This window comes from Furipterus horrens, unplaced genomic scaffold, assembly GCF_987537825.1.
Source record: "Furipterus horrens unplaced genomic scaffold, mFurHor1.1.pri manual_scaffold_6, whole genome shotgun sequence".
NCBI lineage: Eukaryota > Metazoa > Chordata > Mammalia > Chiroptera > Furipteridae > Furipterus > Furipterus horrens.
The window spans coordinates 33,525,203-33,553,134 of record NW_028327176.1 but is presented as its reverse complement, the minus strand read 5'-3'; the positions used below and the strand labels follow the sequence as shown (position 1 = coordinate 33,553,134).

General features: G+C 34.7%; 1 protein-coding gene across 1 annotated transcript in view; it reads left to right on the top strand.

Annotated features, from left to right (window-relative positions):
- The first annotated feature begins 511 nt into the window (after positions 1 to 511).
- The window catches only part of LOC150005953 (histone H3.3A-like), a 52,494-nt gene continuing 25,073 nt past the window's right edge, over positions 512 to 27,932 (top strand). The window contains exon 1 of the mRNA XM_090280732.1: positions 512 to 1,080. Within this exon, the coding sequence (XP_090136858.1) occupies positions 604 to 1,080 (477 nt within the window). The 5' untranslated portion in view covers positions 512 to 603. The remainder of the gene's footprint in view (positions 1,081 to 27,932) is intronic.

The following is a 27,932-nucleotide window of genomic DNA, read 5'->3' as shown; positions in this document are numbered from 1 at the left end:
AAAGGAAGATAGTTGGTGATACCCCGTTGCAGCAATTTTTCCAAATTTAGACTTAGAATCCCTTTGCACACATGAAATCTATCAACATTTACTATATTGAGAATGAAAACTGAGAAAAGATTTTAAATGTATTTATCTATTTTGAATAATAACTACCCTGTCACATATTAAGGTATTTACTTTTATGAAAAATAACTATCTTTTCAAAAGAAAAAGTAGCTATGTTTTACCTTATTGGACATTTCATCTGCTTCTGCAATCTGTTGTAATTTCACGTGCTGTGTAGCCTCTTGACAATTCTGCCTTATGAGGTCTGTCCAAAAAAAGTCAAGCCATGAGAACAGTTTGCATGACATTGATGTAACTTGGCATCCAAAGAGAGTGGATTGGAATGTCTAAGTGTGAACAATGGTGCCTTCATTGTGCTAGCCAATGGGGGCGGTAGATGCTGTTGAGTGAGCATGTGTACTATGTGGCCCTCACATTAAAAATGACTGAGCAAGGGTGTTCGCAGCCGCCGTCGCTCTCTAACGCCAGCGCCTCCTTCAGCTCACAGAGCTCCAGCCGAAGGAAAAGGGGGATAACTAAAGAGGTCTCTCTACCATGGCTCGTACAAAGCAGACTGCCCGCAAATCCACCGGTGGTAAAGCACCGAGGAAGCAACTGGCTACCAAAGCCGCTCGCAAGAGTGCGCCCTCTACTGGAGGGGTGAAGAAACCTCATCATTACAGGCCTGGTACTGTGGCACTCCGTGAAATTAGACGTTATCAGAAGTCCACTGAACTTCTGATTCGCAAACTTCCCTTCCAGCGTCTGGTGCGAGAAATTGCTCAGGACTTCAAAACAGATCTGCGCTTCCAGAGTGCAGCTATTGGTGCTTTGCAGGAGGCAAGTGAAGCCTATCTGGCTGGCCTTTTTGAAGACACCAACCTGTGTGCTATCCATGCCAAACATGTAACAATTATGCCAAAAGACATCCAGCTAGCACGCCACATACGTGGAGAACATGTTCAAGAGTCCACTATGATGGGAAACATTTCATTCTTTAAAAAAAAAAAAAATATCTTCTTCCTGTTATTGGTAGTTCTGAACATTAGATTTTTTTTTTTCCATGGGGTCAAAAGGTACCTAAGTATATGATTGCAAGTGGAAAATAGGGGACAGAAATCAGGTATTGGCAGTTTTTCCATTTTCGTTTGTGTGTGAATTTTTTTAATATAAATGCGGGGACATAAAGCATTAATGCAAGTAAAGATGTTTCAGTGAACAAGTTTCAGCAGTTCAACTTTATAACAATATAAATAAACCTGTTAAATTTTTCTGGACAATGCCAGCATTTGGATTTTTTTAAAACAAGTAAGTTTCTTATTGATGGCAACTAAATGGTGTTTGTAGCATTTTTATCATACAGTAGATTCCATCCATTCGCTATACTTTTCTAACTGAGTTGTCCTACATGCAAGTACATGTTTTTAATGTTGTCTGTCTTCTGTGCTGTTCCTGTAAGTTTGCTATTAAAATACATTAAACTATTAAAAAAAAATGACTGAGCAAGAAGAGCAACGAATCTGCATCACATTTTACACTAAGCTTGAACATTGCACCACAGAAACTATTCAGATGATTCAGAAGGCCAAAGCTATGGGCAACAAGTGATTGCCAGCTTCATCATGATAATGCATCTACTCATGCATCATGTCTTATGCAAAGATTTTTGGAGAAACATCAAATCACCCAGGTGACTCAGCCCTGCTAGGGCCCAGATTTGGTGCCCTGTGACTTCTGGCTTTTCTCAAACTAAGACCACATATAAAATGCAAGAGATTTCAGACCGTCAATGAGAGTCAGGAAAATATGACGGGGCAGCTGATGGTGATTGGGAGAACTGTGTGAGGTCCCAAGGTGCCTACTTTGAAGGAAGACTGAGGCGTCATTGTCCTATGTACAATTTTTCTTGTATCTGGTATCTTCATCAATAGATGTCTCTATTTTTCATACTGCATGGCTGGATACCTTCTGGACAGACCTCATATATTTGTGAGAAATGAAAATGGTTTTGGCCCTTGTATCCCAAAAAGAATTTCACAAACTACCAATGGTCTTTGGATAACACTTTGCAACCTGTGTTCCTATATTGTCAACAAATACCTAATGAGTCTCTACTAAGTGCCAACCAAGCCCAGTTCTGAGGTGGAAAATACAGGGTAAATAAGGCAGAAAACAACTCGCCCTCACAACACTTACTTTCTCATTAGAGAAAACTGACCTTAAAATGAAACAAATAAGGTGATTTTAGATAAATGGTAGGTACTATAAAGACAATAAATAGGCATTGGGATGAACCCTGATGGCCATGGATGTGAATTATAGGAGATTTAGATACAAGGTGGTCAAGTAAGTTGGCTCAAGGCAGTGACTTTAAGCAAGAGCCAGCTGCAGGGAGAGCAGCCATTTGAAGAGTGAGAGAAAACAGCACACATGCAGGGAACATTTGGTGCAAAGGCTCCAAGGTAAATCAAAGAGGTGAAGGAGAAAAACAATCTACCTAGAGCAAAGAAAGTTCTAAGAGAAAGAATCAGAGATGTGGGCAGAACTCATTTCATCTGTGGCCTTGTAGACCATGGCCAGGATTTCAGATTGTATTCTAAATATTGTTGGAGGATTTTAAGAAAAGAAGAATATACTCTAACTTAATTTTTTTTAAACATCATTGTTTTGTGAAGAATAGTCTATATGAGAGCAAGAAAAGAAGAAGGGAGACCATTCAGGGCACTGTCACACTAGGCCAGATAAGAAGTGATGATAGTTCTTCCTGAGGACAGCAGAGGACATGGTGGGCAGTCACCAGGTTCAGGATGCAGGTAAAATTGACAGAGCTGATATATTGATTTCCCTTTAGTCTAATTTAAATCCATATCTTTACTCGACCATTTCTCTGAAACTCACCAAATTTACTCAGAAATATTTTTTGACCTTGCAAGGTCTTAGTACTCTTTCCACCTTATTGTCATCCACAACTTTAATGAGCATCCTCTCTCTTAGACATCATTATGACATATTAATCATATCATATAATAACTTACCTCATTGGCCTGTCAGTCTTTTCTAGAGCAACTTTTCTTCTATATTCAAAGTGAAGATTAATGAAAGTGACTGTTACAGGCTAAAAAAATGACACTCAGAGTTTTCTGTGCAAAATATCCTATTCAAAATATATTTACAATTGCTCTTTTCACCTTCTTATCACTCCCATTCAAAATATGTATTTGTCTCCTAATTGATAATATATTGTAGGACATCAGCATTATACAATTGCTGATAATGTTGGGTGAATTTGTCTATGAGCCAGGTTCATTTATTAGGCTGCTTGGAGTTAATAATAAACTCTCAATAAGACAAAAGCAGAGATTTAGAAATAAAAGTATGTAGCAATAAAGAACAATACTGTTCACTTTTTAAAGAACTTATATATTAGGGTTTCCTTGTGAATAGATAAAATAAGCAGCTGCTCAAATGGTTTGATTTCATGGGCCAGAGAGATCCATTTGGTCTTCAAAGTGCCTCTTCTATGACTGTTGCTAACATAGGAAGCTTTATACTTACAATCTTCAAGTTGAATCAAATACTTTGCTCCCCATTCAAACCATAATACTCCAAGAGGCACCCACTGAACCTCGCTTCAGATTTGTGCTTTTATTTTACGTTAGTTCCTTTACTGAGAGCTGATTTGACATGTATAGGATGAAAGAAGTAGTAGTTCTTGGGAACCAAGAGGAAAATGAATAGAGATGGGAGAAGTGGTTTAGACAGTTTTCTCTGTCTGCTTCGCCCCTCACTCTTAACTTTCCTTGTCTTTCATATACCTAACCAATACCTTCTTTACCAAATTATGATTTAGCTGAGTTAGGGACATATTTAAAGTGTTTTATAGACTTGGATTCCCATTTCTAACTCTCCATTGAAATATTGCTTGCTTCAGGGACTGTTTTTTCCTTATCTATAAGTAAGGAGATTTATTATATTGTTGGTCACTTGGATGAAGTAAGGAGGGAGTACATTTTAATTCTCATTATTACCACATATCTATAAAACATTTTATGGTCTTCAAAGCTTTATCTTTTATATTGTCTTTTAAAATTTCCACTCTGGTCCAGCTTATCTCTCTACAACTTTTTTGAACATTAGTAAAACTGAGGGTTGGGAAATCAATGCACAAAGTCCTATGGCCAAAAATTGATGTCTAGACCTGATCATTTGTCTTCAACTTTTTCTACTATATCACTTTGACTTTTACTACTATGTCCTAGATAAAACACCTTTTTATTTCATAACTGCTAATAAATGTTATTATTTCAAGTTCTGTTTCTTCTTTTATACAATCATTTGCCTTAATTGTGCTCTAATTTAATTATGTAATTAAATTATTACTTGGAGGGAGGAGTTAAATCAGTTGGCCAAGTCCTCCCCAGAGTAATGCAAAGGAAGCTTGGTTTAATCTCCTTGTTAATTGGACTTTTGGGTTAATAGAGTAATGCTATTTGCTCAAAGGAAGACATTGTCTCTACCTTTCATAGGATGTCCCTAGTTAAGGATTTTCTGTAGTGAATAGAATCCAGGATCTACAAGGGAGGGCTACCTGGGTGGGGCATGTTATATTCACGATGGGGTACAAAATGCTTCACTTAAACTCCTCAGTTGCTTATTTCTGTAAAATTACTCAACAAAGCTTAATATTTGGCAAGATCCTTAGTTCATGGGAGTCTGATTTAACATTGCAGTTCTGGCATTTGTCGACAATAGTACAGTCATTTATTCTGAAAGAATCTCAAGTAGAAATGTCAGAGATAAGAAGCCATTTTGTTTCCCTTTCCCTTATACAAACTGAAATGCTACTGACACGAGATGTTGGTAAACAGTCTCCTTGTTGAATTGGAGACATGAAAGCTAACCTTTTAGGCAGTGGAAATGCCTAACTTAATTTCAATAGTTATAAATCAAAATTAAGCCTAAGAAACAGGATCCAAAAATAGCTGTAGAGAATCCAGCTGCTGTTATTCTAAAGGTGCTGTCAGATTAATTTGCATGGAGGTGGTATGGCTATGAAACAAGGGAATTCTCTTACTGCCCAGTTAGAAGTCACCAAGATTTAAAGTATCCAATGGGAAGAGAAACCAGCAATTAATTTTTTAAAAGTCAAGAAAGATTGTAATGTTAATGTGACAAATAAAGTCTTTACTTCTGTAGTGATTATTTTTGTTCCATAGAACATTTTTCTAGATTAAATATGAAGATTGCAGATAAAAATAATATCGGATTTCACCTCAAAGTCAATAAGATAAGACAAAGAGTGTAAACCTTACCTTCTCCTAAATCAAATTGATTGGTTTTATCTTTTGGTAGAATTGTTTTCTGTACCTTGATTTAACCAAATGAAATGCTTCTTCTTAGGTATTGACTTTGTAAAGAAGAACAGTCAAATCAGTCATCTTGAGTGTTCAATTTTAATTAGACAGTCTTCAGGCTTAGAAATAATTACTGCAATATACAAATAAAGAAGATTATGGAAAGATACAATGATATATTTTAAGGGTTTTTGTTAATTATATTAAGCGTTTGTTTCTAATATATAACTTAGAAGTTGACTCAAGTTATGGTTTAATATTTTTGCTCTCTTTTCTTTTAGTTTTGCCTTTTAAATCTGCATTGTAATATAGTAGGAACAACTTTGCCCCATCAGAAACTATTGCAGTGTCTGCATTCAGCAGAACCAGCAGGGCCAGTTTAGGGGAATGGAGCCTGAGAAACAGTAAGTTTCCTGACTTTGCATGAAGTGGGTATTTTTCTCTTCCACCTATGAATGATGGTGGCCCTGCCGCTGATAATTTGGCACAACCCATTTACAAGAATTTACTAGTAGTTTTGTGTCTTTCCAAGATTGAACTCTTTAAATTAAATATGAAACTCATAGATCATCACAGGTTAGGACTCAAGGCCAACATTCACAAAATGAACACTGACTGGTAGGTGAAGAAACAGTGATTGATAGTGGGGCTTGTGTGTTATGCTAACATGAAAAAACTGACAAGGACAGATTAGAAGTAGAATGAGTAATTGTCTAAATGCAGCACCGACAGAGTGACTCATACTGCCCAAAAAGGGGGAAAGAAAGAAAACATCTCCTTAATTTTTAATTTCAGGTCATCATGACTGGCAAATCTAAAGACATTGATGGCAAAAAATAGCTCATTGTTGATGGGTCATAAAATCAATGGACAAAAGAATGGTAAATGAGTGATTTTAGGTTCTCTGTGTTATATCATATTTGGGTATGGCCCTTCTCACTCTGATTAGAATTTTAAACATGTCTGGGAATTAAGAAGAAATAGAAGTTATGAAAAAAAAAAAAAAAAAGATCTCTACAGAGTAGCTTCTCAGGCAGACTGGAATGCTTGGACCTTGAAAAGATAAATCCAGAACAAGCTAAAAACAGCACATAATATTACTGCTAACATACTATGCATGGAATGTTATTGTATCACAAAGTAACAATAAAAAGAAACAACCAGAAAATAAAAACAAATTATTTTTAAAATAGGATGATATAATGATGTACTCTTTAGTACTATTCAAAGGCATATTTTATTCCATTTATGAAATAGAGTCTGATTTTCTTATGAAGGATCATTTAGATAAATGTATTGCAAAATAAATTTTCTATATATATTGTTAACTAGACTTATTTGGAAAATAAAAAAGGAAGAGGGAATTAGTAATGATTAGATAGAATCTTTCCTTTTAGTTTGGTCTCAAGTCAATACATTCTGATATTTTTCTTTGTTTTCATATCTATATATATCCCCCCAAGTCAGCCTGAATTCAGATATACATGGAATACTTTTCAAATGAGTATAGGTAATTTCCCTTTAGATAACTTTAAGTTTATATAGAAATAAAATTATTTTAGAAGACTGTAAATAAATATTCTCTTCTTCCTAGATAATGGGAGCTGTGGTCTGTTCTCATAATTCAGAGTGAGAAACTAAAGCTTTTTATGGAAGTCGCTCTGAGTCAGTATGTGGGGTTTTATGGCCACAAGAAGACTGACTGAAACCAAGGAGGGCTGTTGATGTGCGATGGGGACAAGAGTCCTGAAGCAAGTGGGTGGGTGGTTCCTGACTGTTTTTTTTTTTTTTTTTTTGTCTTCTTTTGTTCAATCTGTCAAACCTATAAAATGTGATATTATTCTGCATGCAGGAGCAGCAACCCCGATTGTAAACAAACAAACAAACAAACAAAAAGTTACAAATCTTTATTTTGGCATTTCAGAACAAAACTCGTCATGTGTATTGTTTCCACATAAGAAAAGAAGATACTTTTACCCTTCCTAATGAAATAAAATGAACATTTAAAGAGATTGAAATTTTTTCAACATCTGTGTTTAAAAAACTCATTTGTTTGAATTGCTTTTAAATCTTGAGATAACAAGATCAATCTGAGCTTCTTAGCTCAAAGTTAAGCCTATAAAAACTATTCTTAGAACAAGCATTTCCGTTGACATGTAATATAGTTATTCAAGGACCATACAGCTGGCCAAGGCATCCTACCCTCCTGAGATTTTCTTGCCCCATGTCAGACCATTTTGTTTTTGTTTTTGTTTTATTTTTTGGTTACTTTTAAGCAAAGGGATTTTGCTTCTAAAAATGATGTAGTGTATGAAACCAACTATATACAGTTCTCCTCATATCTTTAAAGCTTCTATATATTTGCCTACAAACACAGTGTAGAGCATTAGAGATTTCTGTCATGCCTCCATCTAAAATATAATCAATTTTCAAAGTATTAAAAAAATGTCTTTAGAAAAATATCACCCAATGCAACGAGGTGACTGCAACAGCATCCTAAATGTAACATCCAGCTTAATACATCATTTAATCTATTGTACCTGACAAGAGACAGATATTCCACATAGATAAGACAGAGAACTTAATGAAGCAATTCTCATGGCTAGAGGAAAAGAATAGGGAGGGGAGTGGTTAATTTAATATTTGTGTGTGTTTATGAAAGAATGAATCAGGAAAAGTACTTAACATATTTTATCTCCTCAAGTTTGTGCCACTTAGATCAAAAAAGTTATAGTTTTCTGATCTGTGTTCCAAAATGACATTTAGGATAAGAGTGCTTCAGCACAGATTGTACTGTATTTCTACACAAATATATGTTTTCAATGCCACTTACTAGAAACTGTGATATATATTTGGTCTTCCTAAAATCCTTGGAATTTCCAGGGTAATAGGTGCGAGAAGAGTGATTTTTCTTGGTAATAATAAGTTTCTTTCAACCTTGCCTGAGTTTATTCTAATGATGTGACTCTAGGAGGATGGGATCTGGTTACCAGAGAAACAGTGTGATTACAGGATTGGAACTTTTAGCCTCACTTGCTGACTCTCTGTGGAGGGGAGAGGGGCTGCAGTTTGAGATCAATCACCAGTGTCCAACAACTTAATCTATCATAGCTTCATAAGAACACCTCTATTAAATCCCTAACCAAAGGGATTCAGAGATCTCTGAGGTTAGTGAACACATCAAGGTTCTAGGAGGATGGGACATCTGGAGGGAGAAAACATGGAAGCTCCACACCCTTCCCACATATCTTGTCTCTTCCATTTGGCTTTTCCAGGGTTATATTCTTTATAATACATGGGTAATAGTAAATAAAGTTTTTCCTGAGTTCTGTGAGCTGTTCTAGTGAATCACCAAACTTGAGAAGGTGGTTATAGAACACAGAAGTCCAGGTGACAACCTAGGACTAGCAGTTGGCATCTGCAGTGAGGAGACTGAGCCCTTAGCCTGTGGGGTCAGCTCTGACTCCTGCTAGGTAGTGTTGGGAGTGAATTGTAGGACACCTAGTTGTTGTCTAAAGAGTTGCAAAATTGGTCAGAGTAGGGAGACCCTCCATTTATTTTGTGTTAGAAGTGTTGGGAGTAACGGAAACTGGCAGGGTTTTTTTTGGAGTGGGGGGATTACACTTTATAATTCACTCTTGTTACATTCACATTCACACCTGGAAAATAGCTGTGCATGATATCTCTGAGCAAAGAGTCAGAGAAATCCAGAGATTTGCAAATGCTTCCCTATTCCTCCCAAATCTCACATGCAGGGCTCTGATGGCTTCATGGTATGATGCACTAGAGAATACATCCATTTAGTTTCCTCTAGATGGTTTTTATTCTCTACATAAAAAGCACCATCAGAATTTCATAGGTCTGTGAGCTGAATCATCTATAGAATAGACCAATGTATGCATATTTATGAAAGCCTCGTATATTCTGTTCTATAACACCATGCTTTGTATTGTATTTTGCTTTTCAGGTTATATACATTATGGAGTAGCTTAGCAGCAAATTGTATCAAGTGGAAAGTTGAGTTTGACCTAAAATTTGATATCAAAATGTACTGTTAATATCACAGCATTCTGTTTGCAGTTGTTATTCAAAGTACAAGCTGATGAGACACCCCAAATAGGTGTATAAAGATATTAGCCTTTGCTTCATTGTTTTAAAACAACCATATTTGCAGACAATGCAATGGATGACAGCCTTGAATGTAATTTCATTCCTACTCTGAACTCTTTTCTAGGTAATTTTGGAGAATATTAAGATGGGAAAACCTTCCTCTTTTGCTACCTGAGAGCTTATCACTTACCAGGGGAGCAATCACATGGTGAAAATGACCACAACCACAGTGTGAAACCAAGAAATCACTCTATACTTAGAGACAAGATATAAACCAAGGACTTCTGACTGGGGCATCTGGATAGCTTATTAAAGGATGTGATTTTGTGCTGGATTTTGCTTGCTAAACAGAGAATGTTAAAAATGGTGCCCATTTGTCTATACAGACATGGCGTTTAGAACACAACTGTCTTGGTGTAAAAAACTAATTATCCATACTGATGTGGAGTTGTGCTGATTGAAATTTGTGAGGCTGATCAAACTGGTAAACTGGGTGTGTTTGCAAGTCTATTATTTTTTGTCAGGTTTTTAACATTTGTGGAAAAAGGGATAAAATAAGGGCTTACAGAGACTATACATTTCTATTGGTTTGTCCAGCGTGATATTTTTTACTTTTTTATGTAATAAGTACATATTTAATCTAGTTGAATATTGATTTACAAGGTTTTGATGTAGATTTCAATGCAATGTCTTAAAATAGACTAAATTGATTAGCCTGACTCATGTTCATATAACTTAGATCCAATTACAGAAAATCCAACTATTAATAGTCAAAGGGTATTTCTATATATTTTCAAGTTTCCAGATTGGAGAAGACTCTATTGCAATGTGTTTGGAGAATGCAGGCATAGCTTAGCACCATGCAAAAGACCTGAAATACATCATGCCAATAGGAAGAAAACCCTATGATTATCAGTAGCAAGCCCACAGTCTTTCCCTGTGGCCTTTGAGCTTTGGAACTAATTGTATAATCAACATTCTTCTACTGGATTTTATACTAATTTTACTCTTGAGAGTGTTTGGGACATGGGAGTTCATGCTGTTCAGCACATAGGTCAGCATGGAATAAGAAACAAGTGAATTGTAATGCTGAAAAGAAAGGAAGTCTATGAGAAGACAAGGGATGCTATTTTCCACTGCTTTTGTCTTTGACTCCAAGGCACCTTTACTGATTGCAGTGAAGACCTGGCACAACTGGGCCCTAGGGATACAAGTGACAAGAAAAACAAATCTATTTCTACTTATCACCCAGCCAAACACGACTCTGTTTTAGAGAAGTGAAATTGCTTTCAAATGACAAAGATTTAAAGAAGACAAAATAGAGTGTGCATATGCTACCAATAAATAAGACATATATAGTGGTATCTGAAGGGAGGGTTCTTGTTGCTAAGCCATCAAGATGAAGTTAAACACATACAAATAGGAGAATGGGTGAGTCTGTTTTAACATAGACCACAGGCATTTGGGGGAACGCATAGGCTATCCTCAGGGACAGAGATCTTAGGGAGGGGTCCCTTGGGCATTATCTTGAAAGATATAGGAGTGAAGTGGATAACTTAGAATATGTGAAAAAACTGCTAGTTCTGGGATTTTCCTTTCCAGGATTACCTCCATCTCACCAGGCCAACACTCTTTTATAAGAGCTAAAGATGCAATTCTTAACAATTCCAACAGGAAACTAAATATTTTCCCTATTGTTCTTTGATTTTTATTGTTTTTAGACATTATCATCCAGCTCCACAGGAAGAAGAGTGGGACATCTTCTGATGGTCAAGGGGATTTTTTGGTAGTCATGGTTTCCTGAAATTTCAGATGAGGGTCCCATCTAATTTATTTGCTTCCAGAGGGTCAGGTCAGCTAATCCTTCCTGTATCATGTCAAGAGTGTCGCTCTGTAGAGAAATACTTTGACACTAAATGGAGAAATGTTCTACCAATTCAAATAACAACTTCACCCTAAAGGAGTTGCCTGAATCTAAAATTAAGTGAAAACTCTTCTGCATATCCGAAATAGTTTTCATGAAAACTTCACATTAAAGACAAGCATATTATCGCTTAGTGTCTAGCTCTGGGCCTTATTGACTTTTATTCAGCATGTCATTCTATGTGAGCCTGGTTATCTGGTTTCCCAGCCCACAACAGATTAGAAACAGCAAAATGAAAGCTGAGAAGAGGCACATTGACAGATGAAGTGACAGCTGAAAGCTTGACATTGAGGGAGGAGAGAGAAAAATGATAATAGTAGGCATGGAAATAACTATATAACCATATGATATAATAATGAATACTCACCAAGATGACCCCTGAGTTATCAAGGAAGAAAAAGATAATATTATGTTTAGAGATATTTATGTAGGAAGGCAGAGAAGGGAGCCAGTGGGTAAAATATTTTATGAAGATTACCATCTAAAATCTGGGCCTTAAATGGGCATACGCTTTAGCTATATGGACAATTCAGTTCTCCAGAACTGCTCTTTCCCAGGATGTACCCAGGTAAATGAGGTGTTACTAATCTCATCTTTAAATACCCTACTAATTTTCTCTTACAATTTGGCCATAAATAGCCTCTCTATTCGCTGGTTTTCAGCAGTTACCTTGTTAACAGGACAAAATATACCTAAAGCATTTTTAATAAAATATGTTCTATCTTTCCAGTGAATGCTAGACATTTTGAGTTATGAGTTGAAGCAATTGATAACTCACATACCAACTACCTAATTATGGAAATATTAAGTCTTGCATCCTCCTCCCAACACAGACTTCAGATAATTGAATTGAGGGTTACGCTCAGGGTTTCATTTTCCCAAACACCACAGAATAGCTGCTAGCACTCTCTGGACGTTCATTTCCATTCACATGCATAATACAGAAGATGCCCTGACCTAATCAGCCCATCACTGTGCATTCTGATGCATCTCTGGAGAGAGCGGGTCCTTGTGTCATTGACTTGGCAACAGTCCCTACCAGTGACCTTTCATGCTATTATACCCTCCCTGAGGACAGAATTGAGATGTGGTGGACATAGCAGAACCAAGAACTTTCTAAGAAGTTAAATTTGAAAGGAGAACTTTGTTGGGTGTTGATTTAGCTTGTATTTTAATGTGGTTTTACATAGCATTTTATAGATTGAGGATATTTTTGTTTGCTTGCTTGCTTGCTTTTATTTATTGAATGAGACAGAAGCAGTAACTATCTTTGCAGATGGTCAGAGGACCTGGAGCAAGTAGGCTATATATATATGTGTGTGTGTATGTATATATATATATATATATATATATATATATATATATATATATTTTTTTTTTTTTTTTTTTCTGAGTCAGGCTAGCATGGTTTTATTTAGTGGCAAGATTCCCTTTCATCTGTATAAATGATCTTATTCTCCTCCAAGGGAGCTCCTTTTAGAAAGGCCCAAGAAATATGAAAAGGATTTGGTACAATTTTCAGTTACAGTCTCAAATAGATACATATATGATGGTAACAGTGGACTTGAGCCAATGAAACATTATAGCACCTCCAGGACAACGCTGTGGATAAGAATGTATTGTTTCAATTTGTATTGAAGTCCAAAACTGGTGTAAGGAGCAGGTGTCATTTAGACTTTGGATTTCGGGATGCCTTGTTTCTTTCTTATTACTCTTTGTTATCTCCAGACCAGTAGCAATCTAGCTCTTTCCTTACATAGTTTAGAAATGTATTTTTTTCTTAAAATGTTCTATTGCAGGCATAGTTCTTATAGGAAAGAAAAGCAAGTAGGGCCAAGACCTCACAAAGGAGTAAAAAGGATCATATTTGCCTGTTATCCCAAGGCAGCCTGTCCTAGGTGCTCACTCCCTCCCCCAATCTTTTTTTCTTTTCTCTAAACATAAGCCAACTCACACTTCATTTTGATCCTATTAAACACAGACCTGAGGAAACTAGCTCAAACAGTGTTCTTTACATGGTGTAAGTGGCCAACAATAAAAAGAAGGGGATCTTAGAATCCAATGATGGTGGGTGATACAGATGAATGAAGATGACCTGGTACGAAATGGCAGGAAGATACTCTGTGAATTGGAGAGTGTCTAATACATCAAACTCACTATCAAAACCCCCCTCATTTTTATTACACAGGTAAGAGTAACCAACAAGGCTCAATGTTTTGATTTTTTTAAGACAAATGAAATCTTAATTTTTATTTGAAACCTAACATTTATAAATATGGGCAACTACTTCAGTTTTTTTTTTTTTGTTTGTTTGTTTGTTTTTGTTTTGTTTTTTTTTTTTTGTTTTTTTGTTTTTTTTAGCACTAAGTTGGCTAAATAGAACACCCTGCAAGTCAGTTTCTAAACTCCATATTAAATTCAAAATATCTTTAGGGATTTTTTTTCCTAGGAGATGTGGAAGGTTATGAAGATTCAGCTTTAAGTCTGAAAGAATATATTTCTAGTTGTGGAACTGTAGGCATGAGAAAGAGAAGAGGAAGGAATTTGGGAGGGAGAAGGAATAAGTACCTCTAAGCCCTAGAAATTAAACCTCAGAGAAAGCCTGTCTGCTATAAGACTGTCTTAAGAAGGAGGATTTGTATATTTGACTTGGTCAAGCTTGAGTGCAGGAGAAAAGAACACAGAAGAGCAGATGCTGGATGTGAAGCCCCTGATAGTGACACTGGAGATCCAGAGATGTTAAAACAAATCTGCTCTGATTTTCCCAATGCAGAAGAAACATTGAGATTTAATGAGGCAAAGGACATAAGTTAATTCTTTCCCCAGCTGCTTTTAGATCAGAAATAAGAAAATGGAACAAGTTATTCAATTAGTATTTTAAATAAGATACAGACAGGCTAAAACAAGATAAGAATATTAGTTGTGAAATGGATTTGAAGAGAAAAGAGACCAAAGGTTGCTATGGCAATTCGGGCCTAACTTCATGGGCCCTATACTAGTTGGAGGAGATTAGAAATGGAAGTAAAGCGGTAGAAGTGAGAAACATTCCAAAAGAAAAAGTGACAAGACTTAGTGTCTGAGAGAATATAAAGAATGAAAAGAATCAGATGAGTCAAAGTTGTGAAGCCACAGCAATAAAGATAATACTGATGTCAAGTCAACAAGCTTGTTTGACAGAAAATGATTATAATTTGGGTTCTCTCAAGTTGTAAAGGGTATAATATTCAAAGAGAAATGCCCAAAACACCATGTGAAGAAGATAGTAATATGCAAGGATATTGGACAGTCCCCATTGTGTTGATTTCAGTCCCATAGAGTAATATTCTTAACTTTAGAAAAAAAGGCAAAAGGCTAAGTGTTAGATCTTGATATGTGGTGGCATTTACAGGACCGAAATGTGAGAAGAATATTAAGAACAATGAACTAGCATCCTAGAAGTTAATGTGGAAAGAAGTGAATTAAACAACAACAACAATAATAATAAATCTTCTTTGAGGTGTTCATTTCTAAAACATTAAGAAAACTGGTTTCATTTATCTTTGAGACAAAAAAATAAGAAACCAATTTATTAAAAAATTTAATTTAAATAATATAATCAGTAAAATATACTTAAAAAAGAAATTTAATTTATAATAATTCTTAATAATCATACTTTGAAAAAGTTATGTCTTCCCATTTTAGGTGCTTTTAAAAAATATATTTTTAATTTATTTTTAGAGACAGGGAAAGGGAAAGAGGAAGAGAGAGAGAGAAACATCAATGTGTAGTTGTCTCTCATGTGCCCCCAACTGGGGATCTGGCCCACAATCCAGGCATGTGCCCTGACTGGGCATCAAACCCAAGACTCTTTGGTTCACATGCCAGTGCTGAATCCACTGAGCCACACCAGCCCGGGCTTGAGTGCTTTTATTACCTAAAATAAATTAGAGGAAATATGAAACAGAAAGTAGGATTTTATGGTTTTTCCTTAATAATTTAATACATAAACTAGGGACCTGAGCAAAGAGTACATCTCTGAGTGTATCATATCTGCATATTGACAGATATTAAATAATCCATGAAGTTGCTGAGGGCCTGCCAAAGTGTATCAACTCATAGCTGCACTAAAAGCACAAAGATATACTTGGGAATCAACTCAACTTTAGTAAAACAGAAACTACCCAATCTCTGGTTCAGTTTTTCTGAGCTTTCAAGGATGTATTTTTATGGAATTATTTAAATATATCATCACATTTAATAGTTAATCTAAATGACAGTTCAGCCCTCACTGTGAGTTTAGTTTACTAATTAGTATACTATATTATAGTCTGGTGATATCTGCTGTGGTAGGAGTCGTGGATAACCTAGATAAACTAAAAGAAAAGGGAATTGCAGGAGACAGATGCACAGATGGATAGACGAGTACATATAACAACTATAAGATACTATTAGAGAAGATTGTTTTCCTAAGTGAGCTTTGCAGATAACTAATACTATCCATTTCATGCAATAAAACTTCTCTTTTTTTTTTTAATTTTACCATCTTGAAAGTAATACACACTTCCTACCTTGTTAAATGGGTCCTGCTAACATAAGTTAACCTCTTTTTGACAACTCAAGGTCATCATTATGGACATTAGTCACTCTACTGTGCCATAATGCAGTAATTCCCTGAGATTGCTGAGGTGTGTAAAGCTGTTTGTCCTCATGCTAAGCTGCTGTGCTTTCTAAGTTCCTATATCTATCTTTTGTAGTTCAATTTTTTAAAAATCCTCCTCTCTTATTAAGAGAGCAATTGCTTGTTATCATCCATGTGCCTGCTTGTGGAAGCCATTTCTATGCTAGTGCAACTGTTTGCTTCTGATCTGCTGCTGCAGGCTGGAATGCCAAATAGCACAGAATTTTAAATTGTGTCAAAGATAAAGCTAATTCATTACAAAGGAGGTTCTAAAGAGCACTCCCACGGGCAAGGCGAATAAAATTCTGTGAAGGAATTTAGTAATAGTAATTTTAGCTTCAGGATACTTTATTTGCTCCCTGATTCTTGTCTATGTTCTGGAGAGTTGGGTTTTCAGAATAAACACCTTCCAGATAAGTGTAGTGTGTGTGCAAAGCAACCCAAAGTTGCCTCCCCTCTATTATCAAAGCATATCATACTTAGTAGATCCTCAATAGTTTTATAACTATCTCTGTACGTAGACATACATGCATATATACATTTAACACTTGTGCATAAATGTGTTACTACGTATAAAGCCTAAAGTACTCAGATTACTCTCCTGGAAGTCTCATAATTATTAATACAGCTATTGAGGTCAGTAAAAATGCATATATGGGCTCTATCTTTTAAAATTACTCCTGCATTACTGAGATTGTGTTCCTTTCCTAGACCTTAGAACATGGCATATACTGTTGTATTGTGTCTTGCTAGAGCCTTGAAATAATAACTACTGAAAGTGGTCTTCTATGTCAGCCTGTTGGAATGGGATGGCATTATCTCCTGAAAATGAAAACAAAACTGTGACTTGCTTTTGTTTTACCCTTTCTGCCCCTGGATTGACACCCAGCTACACCATTGTTAAATGCTAAAAGATAATATCACCCTATCTTTAGTGCTCTTATACTAACCAGAGTGTGATGCCCCTAATAGATTTTCCTCTCCTTTATTTAACCTATATAAACTAAGGTAATGTACCACCATAATTTTGATAGTTACTGCCACTCTGTGATGAAAGTCAATTCTCACATTCTTTTAAAAAGTAGAAAGAGATTGTATGCTATAAGTAAATAAGAATAATTTACAGATTGACTGATCGTATGTTATAACTAAATGAGCTAAAGGTTGATGGAAATTTTCTTGGGAAAAACTACATGGTTCTTTTCAGGTAGAAAGATGAAGTCGTTGTGTCCAGTTTGGGTAGTTTCTTGGGGACAGATCCATGGTCTTACATGGTTCATAGGTAGAGACACTATATTACACAGGCAATTTTAAGGCATGGAAAATGGAAGTTAATTAATCTAGGTGGGAATTCAAACTGGTAATCTTGGCACTGGGTACTAAACCTACAAGTTAAAAGGCCTTGTATTTTTTTAATGTCTAACAGCTGTCATTTGTTGCCTTATACCTTGTGTCAGGAACTGTGCTTTATGCTTTATATATGGTCTCATTTAATCCTCACAAAATCTCTATGAATTGGTATTATCAGTCCCTATTTATAAACAAGGCACCTTGATGTTTAGAAAGATAAAGTGTCATGCCCAGAATCACACAGCTAATAAGTATCAGAACACAGTTTTAATTACTATGCTGATTGCCAGCCATAATGTAAATGTGACCACATCCAATAAGTCAAATTTATATAAATATCACTGACTCAAGAGCAAACCATTTGGTTTGATTAGTCATAAACATGTCATGGCTGCTGAGTACCAATATTTATTACCATCGAATAATTCAACAAGGCAAAACTTGTGTTTCCTGTTTTCCTCCCAAGTTTTTATGGCTTGGTGGGCTATAGGAAAGAGGTTGAAATTAATCAATACTAGAGTATTACATTTAGATTGATGTTAACTAATTATTATTTAATAAGTTTTTTTTAATTGCTGTCTACTAGAATGCACATTAATGAGTATTTATTGCGATATTTGTAGCATAAAGTCTGCTGATGTGCTTGTTAATTTACATGTGCCTAAGTCAAGTCCTTGCTTCCAGGCTGCTTCTGCATGGTGTGGGACCCCAGGGTGCTCTTTCATGTTCACATAAACTACTGTATTTTGATTCCTTTTGCTCTTGTCCTCCAGGGCAGAAAGGGCTGTTCAGCCCAATGCCTGGCCTGACACACAAAATAGAATAAGACACAGACTACAAATTCTTTTTTTTTCTTGGTAGATTTAGTTTTGATTTTTTTTTAAAGAGGTAAAGGTCATTCCATTTCCCCTTGAGCTAGTCTTCTGATCAAGCTATCTATGCTAAATAAACCTTGGAAAGATAGGTACTGATTTTAAAAAGTGCAGAACAGCACAATTTTTGCACATGAATTTTCTTGATGGTGCATTTAAATTTGGCGGATAATATGAAGATCAATTGTCCCAAGAGACCAACTTCACTGTTTGTTCATGTGTTGGCTGTAGGCTGATGACTAAGCCCCTGAATTTGCCATAGGCAGTGATAAAGAAGCACAGATATGTATAAAGGTAGACAACAGGATTTTTGTTTTTTAAAAAATCTGTTACTATGTAATACTAGAAATTTAGTACTATAAGATATACTAACGTGATCCTAAAGCAGGTGTCAGTATTCTAGAGGGAGATAACGGAGAGTATAATCTTGTCAAAAATGTTGTCCCGCAGCTTGACTTGAGAATTAGATAGCATAACATTGCATTCCAGCGGATTATCTTTTTTGTCTATTGTGTGCTTAGTTTTGTTGTTGTTGTTGTTGTTAACTTAGCTTTACCTAAAAACACTGAAAAAAGGAAATATTTTTCATGTCAAACTATTTTGATGTCTACTAATTTATTTCATATACTAAAAAGATTTTCATCTCAGAAAGGCCATGTAATACCGTTTTTAACATTCTACAGGTTATTAGTTTAAAAATGAAAAAGTGTGGTATCTTCCAGTTCTTAGAGGAGACACTTCAGAGGATTCAGCCAACTGAAATATTTTTTCATTTATACATTTGGTATTATATCAACATTACAACAAAATGTCTCTTGAACTTTCATTTTGCCTATATCTATAGTCTATTTACTTGACTTTTGAAGGAAAAAAATAATTTTACTTGCTTTTTAAATATTTTTTTCAAATTTTAAGATAAGTCGCATCAGAGTGCTTCATAAGTCTCTATATGGCTTGGGTAATATATTTGATAAAAAGAAAATCAAAATAATTTCAGAAAGTGTATACATATAACTTTAGGTAATTCATTCAACCTAATAAATAATAGATGTGATAATAATATTTCATAAATTAAATTTGAAAAAAAAGCACATTGGGGAATTTCCTGAGGTGACATGTAGAGGCAGAACAACTTATAGGACAGGATGTCAAACAGGAAATAAAAGTCCTGAATCTAACATTTACCAACCATATCACCCAGAAAGTTAGTTAAACTTTGTAAGATGCATTTTCTTCATATGCATTGTTTTATCAATAAAATGAATATACTTTTATTTACTTTTAAAAAAGATTTTGTGAGGCTCATGTAAATCTAATGAAGGAATTTATTTCACAGTGTCTTACTACCATCAGTTGTCAATGGTCAATAGGAAGTAATCCCAAACCATCTCTGGTTGACTTGGATATGCAGTGTATGAGTTTTACTCTAGTCTATTTGGGGACTTTGTACTATTTCAAAGTAATAAAACTGTGCTGAAATTTTGATTCTGGAAGAGCTTAAATATTTTTAGTTTTTCTTTCTTGCCTATATAATTCAACCTTTTCCTCTTTTATCCTTTATGCTAAAAGCAGCCAGCATCACCTCTTGTTCATCTTGGATTCTATGTAGCCTAGTTGTCTACTGGCTTGCTTGTATTCACCTGAATGAGAGAGGACCTAGAACATTGCCCCACATTCTGAGAGTTAACCCATCATCTGTAGTCCTTACTAGAATATCCACCCATTATTATCCTTCTGAGTATCTGCCCTCTACATATTCTGCTAGTGAAGCACTTTGTAGAAGAAAATATCAATGCAATACTGGACCAGTTCATACCAAGCCTCTATCTGCACATCCTTCAAAAGCTAACATACTGTGGGCTCCAGAGTGACATCACCTTTTGTAACAAGTAGATAATTGTTTCTTTTCCAACGCTGGGCCTCCATTTGTCACTCAGATTTCTAATACTTTTCTGTGTAGCTCATAGTCTCACAAATTCCCTTTTTAAATAGTCAAAACAGTGTCTTGAGGAGCTAAAAGCAGTAAAATGGACCTCATGAATTCCAACTCTCCTCAATCTCCATTCCTTCACCTCTTCCTCTTCAGACTTACTCATCCTAATTATCATCATCACCATCATCATCAGCATCATCTCATGCATATCTTATGGTACTGAGTTGAAACAGGGGAAAAAAAGAGAATATTTTCTGCACTAGCACAAGCAGTAAAAATATATCTCAATTAGAGAAGATTATCAGATGTGATTTAACAGATTACCTGGGAAAAGGAGCTCTGCGGTTGACTCATTATCAAAGGTCCAAATTAAAAAGAGACTAAAAACTTGAAAACAAAATTTGCCATTATTGGTCAGTGAATGGTTGAAGACAGATTCACAACAGTTGGTTCTAGTTAAAACACATTACCTATAATCTCACTTAGAAAGGAATTAACTTTAACTTTTGCACTTTCCATGGTAGCTGCAATGAATTTTTACAAAGATGCCATTTAGAATAACAGGATATTTTCTAACTATTTTCAATTAAAAAATCACGAAATTCATCTCAATTCTATGAAGAACAATTTTTGCATGTGAAGTATAATTTAAATTGTAATGTAGTCTTGTATATTTGTTATATTAATCCAAACAAGGCTTGATCATAATATGTTTGTGAACTTGCCCCACAAATCTGTCCTGCCAAACAAAACACCAGATGCACTGCTTAGAATGGTGACTTGATAAAATTGGATTCATTGGGCAGAAAAGAAAATGCAGTGCTCTAAATGAATATCATTAGTAATTTAGGACAATGGAAGCAAATTGTTCTGATAATTTCTCAGACCCTTACCCAGTTGACATTTATAAAAACATATTTTCAGTACTAAAGAGGATGGTAGAATTTTAAAAGAAAACATGTGAAGGAAATTTTAGTATTCATGAATGTGACTTGTAGAATATGTCTTCCTATTAACCATGATTCATAATGATTCCTGAGGTGGCATTTCAAAGTAAAAGGTGATTTGCACAAATACTAGAGGCAACATTAGTAATGCTGTATATAATAAATCTCTTGCACTATGCTCCATGTGCAGAGGGTAAGGGTGGGCTTGAGAATAGAAGGTAGGAGAGAGAAATTGTTTTTCCAGATATTGACCTGAGAAGAGGAATATCCAGTTATAACTTTGTCCTTTGGGGGACATTTTCCATGCAGATTTCCATGGCCTACATATCAAGATTCAACAAAGAAACAGTTGTCTTTTGTATGTGCTCAGAAAATATATTTTCTTTTTTCTTTTCAGTCTAGAATTTACTTATTTTTTTTAATTTAATCTTTATTGTATTTTTTTTCCATTACCATTTAGTCCCCTTATGCCCTTCTTCCTGCAGCAATGACCACACTGGTGTCCATGAGTCCTTTTTCCTTTTTGCTCAAATCCTCAATCTCCTTACCGCCTCCCCCACCCCCCTTAGCTGTGCATCCTGCTCTCCATCTATGAGTCTTTCCCCACTTTCCTTGTTAGTTCAGTTTGTTCATTAGATATATTTTCTGAAGTTCAATCTAGTCACTCATAAGGTTGAGGTAAAAAAAAAAAAAAAATCAAGTAATTCAGTGAAAAGCTCTTCAAGTCAATTGAATTAACTAAATTGATTGGCTGTGTGACTGAATTAGGCCAGTAAATTTAGTCAAAACTGTAGACTTTTCAACTGAGTGCTAACACAAAGCTTTGAGTTGGCAAAATAAATGGAAATACAGTAGTGTTTCTTAGAGTGTCAGGAAGTAGAAAGGTCAGCTTAAGACTTGTAGCCTTACATTACAATTCAATTAACTTATTCCAGAGTCTTTCAATAGCCTGCACATAGACATTGCCAAAGTTAAATTCTGGAAGAGTATTAATTATATGTTGGCCATTGAAAACTCTTTGAAATTCTGACCGTGAGATTCTTCACAGAGCCAGAACAAAAAAAAAAAAAAAGTGTGGGAATGTCTCAAACCAACAGTTCCCTGTGCTTTTTCTTGCCTAGAATGTACTGTTTCTAAAGACAGATTTTTAACAAGAGTGTTTAAAAACAGAAAAGACTGAGGGAGATACATAAGCTAGCTTGCCCCTTTGTGGCTTATTATACAGTTCATGTCTACTGGGTAGCAAAGGACTAATGCAATGAAAACAATAGTGTATCAACCTTCTGGTCTTCAAGACAAACCCTTATTTTAGTCCCTCTTGCCACCTCATGACCTTTAAAATCTGGTATTAAATAATGGTTTGATGTTTTTACATGTAAGTTTAAAATCAGTGAATAAATGCTGAATGAAGGATTGAATTGTAATAGATTTATAATGGCTTCTTGTTTCCTCTTGACTTCACAAAGCTCCAGGCCCAATTGAACTTTCCATTCTTTGAAACATTTTAACATCTGCATAGTGTCACCAATTAGTTATTAATTAGAATAATAATACTTGTTACTGCTCTTATTAGAGCTAACACTTACTGAAAGGTTAACATGTGCAGGACACTGCCTTAAGGACATTGTATGTATTGTTTCCCTTAATTCTCATAACAACTAGTGAAATAGACACAAATACCACCACATTGTATAGATAAGAAAACTTAGGCCCAAAGTAGGTAACTTTCCCCAAAGCACATAGCTAGTAATACCAGAACTGAGAATGAGCCCAAGAAGTCTGTACTAAGACTTTATCCTCTGTAGTGTACTTTATAGAGTTAACGACACTACAAGTCACTAACACAAACTTGATTTATTAATTATGGATATTCTCAGCTAATATTCTTATCATTTTTATTATTGCTCTGATTATAGTTCATAAAATTCAGATTTCTCAAAGAATGATATGACTGAATTCATCAACTATAGTGTGTATTTCTTTGTACCATGTTGATTTTAAACTGAAGTAACTATAATGCCAAAAGTGATTCGTGGTTTAATTGGTGAATTTTTGAGATTATATATAAATATTGTTTCTTTATATCACATTGAAATAGCTTGAGTTAACATATTTCATTGTTGTCTCAAGAGGAATCCTCTAGTTTTTCATCACTTCACCAGCCAAATGCAAATGCTTATCTTTTCCTAATTGTGCTGCTTATATATAGACAAGTCAAATCTAGTTGATTTTCTCATACAGTCCAAATTTAAGTTATGTTTTACAAAAACAGTGGTAGTATAACCAATAGATTAAGTCATTCTTGAAATCCGTTTATATTTATAATATTGACTAGTAGCCCAAAATACACAAGCAGCCTGTTAGAAGCAAATTTATTGCCAGTCACTTAGCATTTGCAGTTTATAGGATTGATGAGATATTTTTTTTTCTTTCTTTCTTCCTTTCTTCTTTTCCTTCCTTCCCTTCCTTCCCCTCTCTCTCTCTCTCTTTCTTTTTTTTCCTTTCTTTCCTTTCTCAACTTTACCTCTCTATCTCCATGTATAAGTGATTGCAAAATTCTGCTCTCAAGTTTCTTCCCACTTCTCCATGTCACTCCCCAACTACCCCTATCATTTCTCACTTCACCTATTGTAATAGCTTCCCAACTGACCTCCGTGACTCCCATTTTGCTTCTTTCATTTTCCACACTTAGTTAAAATGAAATGTGATGATAATATGTCCATTTTAGAAATCATTCCACATGTCCCCATGGTCTAAGAATAAATGCCAGACTTTATGGCAGAGCAGAAAAGGCCTCCTTGATTTAGCCTTGGCATAGCTAACTCATCTGCTATGCTTTCCTTTACTGTCCCCAACCTCCACTGCATGCTCCATCCATCCAGTCTACCTTCCAGTTTATCTCTTACCATTGCCTTCCTGGTTTGGGCCTTGGCACTTTCACTCAGGCTTTGATCTCTATAGCAACAGCCCTTCCCTTCATTCTCTTTTTCCTTCCAGACCACATGTACCAAGAGTTCCTTTCTCTTTTCTAAGTGCCACTACACCTTCTACACATCTTTCCTAAGGTTTTGTCACACATTATTATCATCATTTGCCTGTCTCTCTCTTATACCAGTTGACAGATTTTGAAGATGTCTATGTCTTCTTTATCATTGTTTACCCCCTCTCAGAAACAGGTCCTCATAAATGTTTAATCAGTACTGAATGGATGGGTCCATTTTTTTCTTCAATGCTAGTTTATTCCAACAAATCACTGTTTTGTTTTTTTTTAAGTAATTTTGCTGGTTAATTTTCTTAAACATCCTAATAATTTCATTTACCCAGCCATGGTTCCCATACTCTTTAATGTGAATATCTTTGAGGGGTAGGGAGCTCAGTGTGTTTATATATTCATTTCTACCTGAAGATATATTATGCTGTAGGCATTGATATAAAGTACAATTCCAAAGGCACTGGCTTCATAGTGTTTTTATTCAACTAGGTATAATTTGGCCCTTCTTGGCTAGCATTTATAGAAAAACTAATGAGTTTCTAACTTTTTTTTTTTTTTTTAAGTTTCAACAGCATCATCATTTCTAAACTAATAAATTGCAATTAGAAATGCATCTGGATAATCTTCTGGTCCTTAATAGAAATGCATTTTTAATCATCTAATCTCAGCTATAAATAGGCAAATATGAGAGCTAAATACTGGCATACTTTTTAAGCTATAGTACTCTGAATTTTAATTACTATCAGTCTCTTCATTTTTTAAAGAACTTCTTTTAAAAGTCACATTGCTCACCTTTATTGCCCACTTTGTAACATGTGCAGATATGTATAGTTTAAAGAAATACCAAATAAGTAAAGGATCCACTTTTCAGTTTTATATACCAGAACCAGATGATGGTTACATTATATTAGATGTGGTCTAAATGTGTTGTTTTGCAAATATAAAGATATGTTTGAATTACGAAAGCATAGTGATGTTCACAAAAGTATGTTTGACTTAATAGGTAATTTTTCAAAAGGGATCTGCCATTTCAGGTGACCTCATAAAAAAAGTTTCATGTAATATAACTATCTAAGATGTATTTAATAAATATAAATGATAATAACCAAATCTGTTTTCTAATAAATATAATGAAAAACATACAGGGTTTTATTTATAACACAGCTGAGAAACTCAGTTGAATACCATTTTGGCTTCACTTTGTGACTTTCCTTTCTCAAAACTCTATTAGGCAAACTATTGATATGCACATTTTATTCAAAAGAAAATGGAAACATGGGGGTGCTCCAGAGTGGATGATTGTGACACTTATTTTCTAACCCTGTTGTCTTGAGACCTTTGTCGTGAATTTCATGCTCCTCTCATGTCAGGCTCAAAAAGCTAAATTAGCAGAGCTCCACTTAAGGCCTTAATTCTTTATTTTTGTCTTTAAAATGCAACATCATACTGAAATACAAACAAAACTCTTTAATAAAGTTGGTGTAATAAGTGTTTACCATATTTAGAATTAAAAGATTAGATAATAATAAGATTGACAATATAACATTAATCAAGTGGAATATGCTTTATATCATTTCACTGTATTCAACAACCAAATTTTATCAATGTGGAAAAAATGATGCGTTGTTTTCTGTGTTAATATCAAATAGTCAAGTAGATTAAAAACTGAAAGAATCTATTAAGTTACTTATATAATATGCAGAATATATTGTCATTAATCTTCTCTATCATTACTTGGTTTCTATAGCAACTTGGAAAATGCTCAAGAGAAATTATGTGAATTTGTTTGCATTGTCAGGAATAAGAGAAGAAAATAAAATAAATCTAATTGTGTAGAAATCAGATCTTTTTAGATATGTTTCACTTACACATTCTGAACTACAAAGAAATATTGTTAAAGCAGACAAGATTCACAGACGGATACTAAAATTAGTGGGCAAAAGTTTAAGAGTAAAAGAATACTTATGTAGTCTCAAAATATTGAATGCATCCCCAGGGTATTTATTAACTATACAAAGGGGAAAATAACTTTTACAATGGAGAAAAACAACAGACACTGTCTCAACCAAATCATTAAAGTTAAAATCACCAGTAATAAGACATAGTGACATCATTTACCCCCAGACATTAGGCACTTATGTGTATCACTCCTAGAATATCCTTGCAAAACTGAAAAACTGTAATCTAATCATGAGAAGCCATCAGATAAATCCAGGTTAAAGAATATTCTACTAAGTGATCAGTTCTCTTAAAGTATCAATGTCCTTGGTCCCCACAGTGAACTGAGGAGACAGGATGCAAGGTGGAATTCCCATTGAATCCTGGAATGGAATAAGAATATTAGTAGAAAAACTAGTAAAATTCAAATAGTTTGTAATTTGATTAGTGGTACTGATCCAATGTTACTTTCTTTTGATAAATGTTCTATTATTATAGAAGATATTAACATTAAGGGAAGTTGAGTAATTCTTTGTTCTATCATTGCAATTCTTCTGCAAGTCTAAAATTACAGTAGTCCCTCTCTATATTGCAGTTCACTTATCATGGCCTCACTGTATTGCAGGATTTTAAAAAGTATTATATTTAATTTTTTATCATGGATTTTTTTTTTTGCTATATCGTGGGATTTTGCGGTACTGTATATGTATGTTGTTAAAGTTACGTAGGTTTAAGAGTAGAAAATGTTTAAGAACATAAGTAGTGTTTATAAAAGTGTGGAAAAGGTTAATAAGGGAGTGGGAAAGGTTAATTAGGGACTGGGAATGGTTTATAAGTGTGTGGGAAGGGTTTTTAAAGCCTTAAAAAATATATAAATACTAAAATAAATGTAAGGTTCCTACTTCGTGGATTTTCACCTATCGTGGAGGGGTGGGGGTGTCCAGAATGTAATACCCGTGATAAGTGAGGTAATACTGTATTTCCAAATATTTTTTTTAAATACAAGTCATCCTTATGTTGTTTACCTTATAGTAAAATGAAAGTCCATACTCATGTCTTACTAAAATATATTAAACTGGAAACATATAGCATTAAGGGTTTAGAAGAACACTTAAGTTTTCACTCATCTGCTTTTTAAATGACAAAGAAGTGATTATTTAGTTAATATGCAAATGTAAATAGCTTACTATATGTTCTTAAGGAAAACTTCTGCCTGATGTCTTCTCAGCTTCAACCAGCATTTAGGAATTGAGGAGAATAAGAAAATACCTCTATTTATTTTTTAGACTTATAGTGCAGTACTCTTGTTAAAATTAATGTTTCCACTGGATAAACATACTGAGATAGAATAAATTTTTAAAAAAACAAATACCATAATACAATGCTAACTATAGATGAATAAGGCTGTTTTTAAAAATTTCATTTGTTCAGAGCAAAATTACGTGCTGAAAAATCTAGCTCATATTATCTTTCCCTTTTGAAATAGCCTTGAAAATTATGCTAGCAACAACCTTTTGGGAGATTTCTATTATAAACTGATGTCTGGTTTATGCAGTGTTTTTCAGTAACTGGTTAAGTCAATATAGTTCTCTGTAAAATCACTTATTTGTGTTTCAGTTTATCTACCTGTAACTGGGGTGACTCTATTAGTTTACTCTAGAAAACTATGATGACGAGTTTGTTGATGGTTGGAATAAATATTTTAAACTCATTATTAGAAGAAATATTTTATTAGATAGTATTTTAATTAAGTGGCATTGAGTGTCACCAGAATAATTGTCATGAAACTTGCTATAGCTATATTGTC